Source organism: Salmo trutta, chromosome 32 (assembly GCF_901001165.1).
Source record: "Salmo trutta chromosome 32, fSalTru1.1, whole genome shotgun sequence".
Classification (NCBI taxonomy): Eukaryota; Metazoa; Chordata; class Actinopteri; order Salmoniformes; family Salmonidae; genus Salmo; species Salmo trutta.
In genome coordinates, this window is record NC_042988.1 from 9,715,135 (window position 1) to 9,725,637 (window position 10,503).

General features: G+C 39.1%; 1 protein-coding gene across 1 annotated transcript; it reads right to left on the bottom strand.

Annotated features, from left to right (window-relative positions):
- Window positions 1-1,433: 1,433 nt before the first annotated feature.
- Window positions 1,434-7,597, bottom strand: LOC115171014 (homeobox protein Hox-B10a). Its single transcript, XM_029727462.1, has 2 exons — window positions 6,360-7,597; window positions 1,434-4,805 (listed from the first exon to the last, which is right to left on the bottom strand). The coding sequence occupies exons 1-2, from the start codon at window positions 7,153-7,155 to the stop codon at window positions 4,528-4,530; spliced, it is 1,074 nt and encodes a 357-aa protein (XP_029583322.1). The 5' UTR covers window positions 7,156-7,597; the 3' UTR covers window positions 1,434-4,527.
- Window positions 7,598-10,503: the final 2,906 nt, after the last annotated feature.

Consider the following 10,503-nt stretch of genomic DNA (forward strand, 5'->3'; position numbering starts at 1 on the left):
TACACCCCTTTACTTTTCCCACATTTTATTGTGTTATAGCCTGAATTTAAAATGGTTAAATTGAGATTTTGTGTCACCTGCCTACACAATACTCTATAATGTCAAAGTGGAATCATGTTATTAGAAACATTTACAAATTAATAAAAAATGAAAGCCCATTGTTATGACAAGCCTAAATAAGTTCAGGAGTAAATATTTGCTTAACGAGTCACATGTTAAGTTGCATGGACTCACTGTGTGCAATAATAGTGTTTAACATTTTTGAATGACTACCTCATCTCTTTACCCAACACAAATAATTATCTGTACGGTCCCTCAGATTCAACCACAAAGACCAGGGTGGTTTTCCATTATTAATTGCACTTTGGATGGTGTATCAATACATCCAGTCACTACAAAGATACAGGCGTCTTTTCCTAACTCAGTTGCTGGAGAGGAAGGAAACCACTCAGGGATAGAAAATAACTGAGGATGGATCAACCTTGTAGTTACTCTACAATACTAACCTAAATGACAGATTAAAAAGGAAGCCTCTACAGAATACAAATATTCCAAAATAAGCATCCTGTTTGCAAAAAGGCACTAAAGTAAAACTACAACAAATGTGTCAAAGAAATGTACTTTATGTCCTGAGTACCACTCTTCATATTTTCTAGCACAGTGGTGGCTGCATCATGTTATGGGTATTTTTGTCATCTGCAAAGACCATGGAGTTTTTTTTAGAATAAAAAGAAATGGAATAGAGCTAAGCACAGGAAAATTCCTAGAGGAAAATCTGGGTCAGTCTGCTTTCCAACAGACACTGGTAGACAAATTCACCTTTCAGCAGGACAATAACCTAAAACACAAGGCCAAATTAACACTGGAGTTGCTTACCAAGACAACACTGAATGTTCCTGAGTGGCCTTATTACAGTTTGACTTAAATTGGCTTAAAAAATCTATGGCAAGACTTGAAAATGGTTGTCTAGCAATGATCAACAACCAACTTGATATAGCTTGAAGAATTTTTTAAAGAGTAATATGCAAATATTGTACAATCCAGGTGTGCAAAGCTCTTAGAGACTTACCCAGAAAGACTCACAGCTGTATTCGCTGCCAAAGGGGATTCTAACATGTGTTGACTCAGGGGTGTGAATACTTATGTAAATTAGACATTTCTGTATTTAAAATTTAATAAATCTGCAAAATTTTTGAGAATATATGTTTTTACTTTGTCTTTATGTGGTATTGTGTGTAGATGGGAGAGAAAAAATATACATTTAATCCATTTTGAATTCAGGCTGTAACACAACAAAATGTGGTATATGTCAAGAGTATGAATACTTCCTGAAGGCACTGTATATAGAGTACATACCATCAATAGTAATGCTGTAACATTTATCTGTAAGAAATAAACGCATTTATCAAAAGCATATATGGCTTCTGAGTTTGTTTTTTGTTCATTGAATTTTATTGAGAAGTTTGTGTTCACAATGCAGAAAATAATTTGTAAAAATTGTGAATGATATTTGTCTTGTATTACAAAGTTAAAACAAGATAGAAGTTAGAAAATGTATTGTAGACGGTAAATGTTAATGTGCTATTAAATGGCCTGCAAATTATATGAAAGCCTTGCCCCTGACGCAAAGTAAAAACAAGCTGGGGTGAACATGAGGTAGAGTCTGGTGCTGGTGTCTTTAATGGAGATGGTTTACAGCGTCTGGGCCTGCTGTACTTCCCAAAATGTATTATTTTAGAAAAAGCGTTCATCACACCCAAGTGCACTCAGGCATTTTGGGGGAGGCCTAAATTAGCAATTTAACTCTCCACACGCCCATGTGCAATAAATTAACTCTTGGGAGTGAAATACATGTCAACAATAACAACTATTTTAGATAATATTGAATGCATTTTTTTGTATGCAATTACAAAATGTAGGGTAGTGCGCAGACATGTGGAAACGACGTATTCTCGCTGTTGTTGCATTCGTCCATTACGCACGAGCGTTGATGTGCAGTACTGGAGTAATTCAGGTAGTTTCAGGTTCCTGTGATACACGTCCAGCCCAACAACTTGAAACTACCTAAATCACACAACAGCTCGTCTCACATATTCTCTTCAAAGACCTTCAGAGAACCTGGCTGAGCCACTGGACAAGTTCCCATACCTTATAAATGTGGATGACCATCCATAAACGTTATTCTTCGTTCCGCAATATGAATAACATAAACAAAACTGTAGCCTTTATTCCATAATACACTAGCCTACTGAAGTGATCAGCAGTTAGAAAACGAGACAAGATACAAACTGCAATACAGTAGGAATAAAGAATAGGAGAGGAAGTAGCATGCCCATGCTATTTCAATCATGCACACACAAGCCTATAACGCACGTTAGGACGTCTTTGTTAGCCACAATACCAGGCAATAATATTGTAGTGAAAAGTACAGTACTATAATCCCTGGGACACATCTGCTACCCTGACTTCCTGAGTCTACAATAAATGCCCTGTCAATTGCCCCTGATAAAATCTGGAGGCGGCAGACAGCGTCACTAAAATCGTGCGCTCTTCAACATGGCGATGCTAGCAGGAGACGCTACACAGTCTCCTTTCGAGATAAAAGGCCAATAGCTGTATATCCGGTGTCCAGTGTGGGGAAGTTGCGGCATGTGTTTTCCATCAAATATTCATATTCAAACAATATCAGAGAAAGTACATGCAGAATGAAACCATAGATCACGTCAATCACGTCGAATGAATACATACATCTAGATAAAAATTGAATCAGTAGGGATTAAATAATCTTATGTACACACTAAATACACGCATGTTATTAGTTTTTTCCTACGTGCAATGGTTGTCATGATGATCTGGCATAAGGCTATATATTGCTTCTTATTTTTAGCCTATAAATGCCACAGACCAGGTCGTAATTCCAGCTCGACCAATCTCTAACAATCTGGAAGACAAAAATAAGAGGAAATTCTATGTGGAATGCATGTACGCTGTTCCCAGAGGACGTGAACGACTGGCCTGTGTGTTGGCTGACAACCCGCACATCAGCAGCGGAAACTCTGGCATCTGCAACTTGGCTTCTGTTTTTCTTAAAAGGGGGGGGAAAAAGAATGTATTTTGAATTCAGAAGGATGGCTACAGTAAATGGTGGCCACTGAACCCAGCTAGTGAAAAAAGGGGAAATAAAGTTAAATTCACAAGACAAATGTAGGCTAAACTCAAAAAAAGTATATTTTTTACATTATTCCTTTTTACAATTAATCACTCCTAAATCAGATTAAATTGTTTTCAATTAGACCTTGCATAAACCAAATATATGCATTGACGTTGCTTGTTAGGATAAGGAAATTACGCCATGCAACTAGGCTACTGCAAACCACAAATACTAGCGTAATAATACTAGTTACAGCAATTACAATCATCATTACAGGAAGAATAATCACATTACAGGAGCTCATATGACCTGGTAGGAGAAGGCTACTAGGAAGAGGGATGGGCTAAGGGTGGTAATAGTTGTCTAGAACTAGTAATTGTTGCAATGGGGTGTACCCAACAATTACACTAAATGTAATAGGGGGGAAAAATATTTCTTTCAGCAGCTGTATGTTTTTCTCCATCTATCTACACATATCGTTTCAAACTAAGAAATATGGGAACTGGGGAATATTTATTCAAGCAGAAGTGATAGGCGAAACTATATCAAAACAAACATTGATAATACAAGACAAAAATATATATTCTATCCCAGGCTTGCCTTTTGGAACGTCAAGGGCTCATGTGCGTAAGGAAACGTTTCCCTTTTTCACGGAAAGAGTAACCTTTAATTCAAATGCTCTCATTTAGAAAACTATTTTTGTTTTTTTATACATCCAATCATGCATTATTGTAATCAACACATTATTTGTTTCAAGTCAAGCTATCTGAAAAAGGACTCCGTATAAACAAGAACTAATGTTTTAAATCCTTCCTATTTTACAAAATTGAAGTTCAAAATATTGTGCTTACTGGTGCACATTTTTCAGAGCTTACAAATAGAATTGCGTCCGCAAATAAATAAAATAGTGCTTACGTTATAAATAAAGTGATCCTTTCAAATTGGCTTCCCATAGCCTAGCATGAACAGTAAACAATGGTCTTCGATTCAAGACAGTAGCCTGTGTCTGGCAAAAATACAAATTAAGCAACGTTGCAATCATTCTATTGAGCTATCAAGAAACAACTACAAGACAATAATCAAATAAAGTGCTTTTATGAAGGGTGTTGCGGGACAGGGGTATGGAGAAAGAAAAAGCTTCCCGATACGTCTCCTTCATGGAAAAACTCAAGCGTTAACTGGTAACAGCCACTATATCCTCATGCAAAGTGTATAGGACATAGATAGTACTTTCATCCAGGCCGTCCTTCAGATCAGGGCCTCTACTACATCCTTAAGTATATGGTCCATCCTATTATTGACGTTGCGTCATCCCGTGCTCCTGCACACAGTCACGTCCATGTAGGCCTGTCTCTGCGCACCATGTTTGTGGGGAATCAGATGGGGAAATGTGTGACCGAGTCCCTGGTTCTGTGTTCCCGTGTCATCTTCTTCATCTTCATGCGGCGGTTCTGGAACCAGATTTTAACTTGACGGTCAGTGAGGTTGACACTGCGAGCGATCTCCAGGCGGCGATCGCGAGTCAGATACATGTTGAAGAGGTACTCCTTTTCCAGCTCCAGTGTTTGGTATTTGGTGTAAGGACAGCGCTTCTTCCTCCCCGCCTTCGCCCACAGCCATCCACAGGTTGCATCATTTTTGAATGTTGCATCCTCTGTCAAAACAAGACAAAACATGTATTTAGTGGTAGACTGGCAGAACGCAAATTCTCTGTTCCAGGATATGCACATTTCTAAAATGCTTCCGCGGGCATTACCTGGCTGAGAATTTCAGTTTATGACGGAATATAATGTCACATGGTATGCCTCTCTCCCCCTGTGTGTGTGTGTGTGTGTGTGTGTGTGTGTGTGTGTGTGTGTGTGTGTGTGTGTGTGTGTGTGTGTGTGTGAGAGAGAGAGAGATATGTAGTACAATTGTTTTGTGTTCTATTTTCTCCTCCAATTCACTGATTGGGTTTGTTATCACGTAGGCCTTAGCTAAAACGACTTACATTCTACTTGGGCATGAATAGGGTATTATCAAAAGAACAAAGTATTATCAAAAGGACAAATGGACATTTTGTAGGACTACACATGCATAGGAGAGGCATAGGAATAGGTCTTACAAGTATGGTACTGAATTTAACGACTGTTGCGCATACTGGAGTAAATTCAATTAGCCTAGCAACCCATACGTCAAACAAAAAACGATGCTAGACCCATGTCTCCATCAAATCTATGACACATCTCAATATTTTCCTATGTTTCATTTGTAAATGGACAAAAAGCTAAGTAGTAGTCTATCTGAATGTAGAAGATGATGTGAATGGTGTGTAGGCTTACAGCGAGGCATAGGCTATTGTTAGGCTAAATGATGCTAGCCTACTCCGTAAATCATTATATGACAAAGCTCTATTCTGAGTAGGATATAGAAATCAGAAGATTTCACACAAAACTGAACAAATTCATTGAAAATCTTAAGTAGAAATGGGTTGTTGTTGACCCATTAATCGGTTTCACTAGGCCTATAATGACAATGTATTTTTAATATGCCAAATGCCGTTGGACAACTTATTTCGACATTTACTATTGACAAACATGCTATAGTTGTAAAGAAAAGTATTATTTTGAACAAAATTACGTCATTTTGAACACTCAATGGCAAATATTGTCATCCGTGATGACTTTACAACCCGAGTTGAAATATGTGAATATTTGGTTCATTGGTTAACGTCCGTGTTACATGACCCCCTTTTTAAATTGGATATTTTATGGCATCTCTGTGCTCATTTTACGAAACTATATACATGTTAGCTATAGCATCTAGCATTGCAACAGGCAAATAGAAGCTAGCATTAGCTTTAGCCTACATTTTATTGTGAGACGGTTATAGCCTACCCTCACATAAACCTGGGCCCACAGTCAATTGTAGGCTACACCTAGATGACTGTCCCTAAACACAAAGGAGACTTCCGCTGGTTTGATGTTCAAAGGAGCGCACAGTAAAATTGAGTGCAATTTAGCCTGGCAGGGTAGTTCCGTGCAATAAATTAATTTTGAGCAATGGCTCCCTTTGTCCTCTCCTCTCTCTCTTCCCTTTAACAGCCTTAGTAAAAATAAAAATCACCTTGTCTCGATTGACTGAATCACGTTTTCCTGTGGCTATTGCCATGGTCGCGTTCTATCTTTTCAGAGCTTTTTTTTTTTTACTTTTCATTCCATTTACCCACCTTGCGACTCCTGTCTGGGACCTTTATCGCCCTTGGGTAAGTCTGATGGGGGCTTGTCTCGCCGTAAACCTATGACTAAGTCTTCCGTGTTGGTCTGACTGGCCAGGGTGCTGCTGCTGTCGCTTCTCTGGGCTGGACACTCACTGCTGCCCAGCGCTAAGTCATCAATAACGCGCTTGATGTCAGTGTCTGGATATGGCAGCACCGGGAAGCTCAAGTGGTACAAATGGCTCGAGACAGAGTGGGGAGCGCGCGGTGGATTGGTCGTGGGCAAGCCGTGCACGCTGTTGTTGTACTCCTGGACTTTGAACCCGGAGTATGACTGCTCCGGGCGGAAGTAGCCCTGAATTGGACCAGAACCGCCCGTCATGGAGCCCATCTCTGACATTAGTCTGGTGAAGGCAGACACGTCCGGTGACGGTTTTGAGTGGTTGTCCGGTTCCAGGAGCAAATAGGAGGAGTCGTCTTTTCTGTTTGACGCGCTGTAAGGGCACGCACTGACCTGCGGCACCCGGACCGGACTCAAGTGTGGCTCGTCCCAGTTCAGTATTCCCTGGTGGTATTGGTATCGAGGCTGAGCCATAGCTTCTTGCGGCTGCAACGGCTGGTGCTGGTTCATTGTCCCGGGTATGGCCGTGTTTGGCACGGAACCCCAGTTATGTTGGACTTTGCAGTCCGGGTCAGAGCGGGCAGCGTGCTGGTGAGGGTGGGCGAATGAGGGGGGCTCCTTTGGACGGCAGTCCACGAAAGAGTTAACCAAGGACGCCGTGAAAACGAATCTCTCAGAGCATGACATTGCTAGGACATATTTTCGCGAAAAGAGTCTGGCGAGCAGCTTCCTGCAAGGGACCCAATAACGTCTGGGGTTCACGTGCAGGCTCCTCCCCTTGCGGTGCTGGTTAATTCAAGCGCCTAAATCTGCTATTGCCAGAACTTCCTGTTTAATTGATTTCTGTAATAGGTTGCAGATTTCTTATCCATTCTCATATAGCCATAGCTTATCTTTAAATAAATTAAATGCATATCGCCAATGTGTCAATGGAAGTAGCAGAGTTGTTTTCAAAATGGCTTTCAAAATGGCAGAGATTTTGACATGTTGTTCACTGCTAGATGGAATATCTGCATTAAATTATATTTTGGACACAGTGTGTAATTCACTCACTCGGTTTAATAATATATTTACGCCTGGCTTGTCTCTATTCCAAGCTGTATGAGCATATTCATATCCGTTCCTAAAGCTTTCAAACCTGTTGTCAAAATTAAGCAGCGTTTCGCTTCGGCTACAATCCTTTGTTAAAATGGCAAGTTTATCAGTCAGATTTATGCCTATAAATTCGACGAAATGTGCAGCAATGTCATATACATCGCAAGAGTTATTAGCTCAAATGCACGCCTAGCAATAGCCTATCACTTACATCATTATGCACAGACATTATGACCTCATATCTTATTTTAAATGGTTGATTACTTCATACTTTGTACAATCACACACTTATTTGTGTTTTAGTACAGGTTATATACAGTACCTTAGCCATGGCTCCTTATAACCTAATGAGTCATTGCTGTTGATTATTTATATTCTGTAAACTTTGTTTATTGTTTGTACATAAACCCCCCAGCTTTACAGACAATCTTGAATTTTTCCAACAATGGATCAAATATATAAGGATTAATCTTGTAAATGTATTTTAACGCTGTATTGTTTAGTAATAATACAACAGTGATAACAATAGTAACAACTAAAGCCTATAGCTAACAGCAGTAGTTATAATGTTCTTACCTTCTTAGCAACACAGTGAAAATCTACAATTGTTTTCATTTTTAAATAAATGTAAAGTACCCGTCACACACATTCCTAAAAAGTGGTGAAATTGCTTTATTCATTTATGCAAAGTACTATTTCAGTCACACCTACAGACACTTCAATATGGCATAAAAACAACAATTTAATGCAGGACTGTCTTTCATATTTGGTTAGAGGATAGGCCTATTCTGGGCACACGAACGAGCTGAAGTAAAAAACGAACTGTAGAATTTTCGATATAGGCTATCTAGTATTACATGTTTGAAATTACAAGAAATTACATGTCATGGCCCATAATCAGGGTTACAACTAAGCCTCAAGTTGTAATAGTCTTGTATTTTTTAAGCAGCAACATTTTACTGCATTAGGCAATATGGCCAAAGAAAACAGCTGGCATAGCAGGTATGTTTAAAAAAAATCTAAATCAAATCAAACATTATTTGTCACATGCGCCGAATACAACAAGTATTACCGTGAAATGCTTACTTACAAGCCCTTAACCAACAGTGCAGTTCAAGAAGAGTTGAAGAAAATATTTACCAAATAAACTAAAGTAAAACATAAAATAAAAATAATAACAAAAAGTATCACAATAACATTACAATAACGAGGCTATATACAGAGGGTTCCGGTACCGAGTCAGTGTGCAGGGGTAAAGATTAGTTGAGGTAATTTGTAATCTAGGTAGGGGTGAAGTGACTATGCGTAGATAATAAACAGCGAGTAGCAGCAGTGTACAAAACAAATGGAGGGTTTCATTTCGAAACACGTGCGTAAATTCTGAATTAAGAAACAAATGAAAACACCTGTATGTCTCAAAGATAGAATTATACGTGCTCTTTGGTGCCAGGTATGCGCAAAATATGTATCCTAAATAGGCAGGCCTAGTGTTCATTCAACAAGGCCCAATCAATGGAGTAGTCTACAGCATTGATGTGAAAGGTTTGACGAAGAAAAAAAAGGTTAAGGGACAATATGCATGTTGGAAATTGTCAGAGAATACCGATACTGCTGAATGCAAGTAAATGTTATAGTTAAAAACGAGGTTTACTAAAACAAAGGGAAATTAGAAGTTTTGGAAATGTCCCCGAGCCAACATCCTTTGTGGCCTCCAGATGTCACTGTACAGTTGAATCTATCGAAGGGCTCATGACACGTTGAATTGTGGGTACAGATATATTATTGTGAATTTATAGGGCCTAGAGGTTCATACACCTTTCTTGGTGCACTGCATTTACAGGCTAACTAATACCATATGTTGGCTTTGGACAGACAACAAAGACTGCGTGCAACTAATACATAAATATGTAGCCTAATTCTTACAGTTCACTAAATTATAGACTAGCCAACTGATCAAAACTAAAATGCCCGTATGCTATAACCATATTTCATACAGATGAAACACATGGCTAAGAAACATAACTAGCCTACATTCCAATCGAGTAACAAATAATAATATCCATCCGATAGAAATGGCAGATTCGTTGCAGGTAATCGTTTTGTTAAAAAACACATTGGTCAACAAAAGCACTATTGCAAACTGATAGCCTAATATTTCATGATAAAGTCTATTAGCCTACACATGTTAAGGTCAGACTTCGACAGAAGAATACATAAGCACCGTGTCTGAGGAAAATATAGCCTATATTAGAAGAAAAACAACGTTAAAACGGAAAAAGATGTAGAAGGTTGTATAAAACGTTTGCATGGGCGCAGAACGACCATTGCTACGGCTACGGCGTTAGTATTGCATAGGCCTGCACATTTGTCATTAACATAGGTCTGTCTATACAACTTTAAAAGCGTCACATATATTTAAATTGTTTATATTCTATATAGGCCTACGCTACATCATTCAATGTAGCTTTAACTTGGACTGCACACGTAGCCTCGTGGGATGAACTGCTCCCATATTTTTCTGTAAAGCCTGCCCCATGGGATGGTAAATAATAACAACAATACGCTATGGGAAGACGTATTAGCCTACAGTAAAACTACACTCAAAAAAGTAACCAAAGCTTACCAGACTTCGAGGATATTGACGTATGACAAACATCCTTGGATTAAAATTATAGGCCTCTTGATCCAAAACCAAACGAATTTGTATCTTCCTTTGCAAAAACTAATCCAATCGTTTCCGGCGGGGCCTTTGGCCTCGTTTGTATTCCAGACACTGCAGTTTTGACGTTGACAACCCCAGTCTCATGCGGCTGTTTACTTTTTGTCTGGCGGGCTGCACTAAAGCAATTAAACATTTGTGGGGGACTTGGAATGATGGCCATGTCCTAGGAGCCCAGATAGAAGACTATCTTATATGCAAAGTACAATTTTAGACCCGTC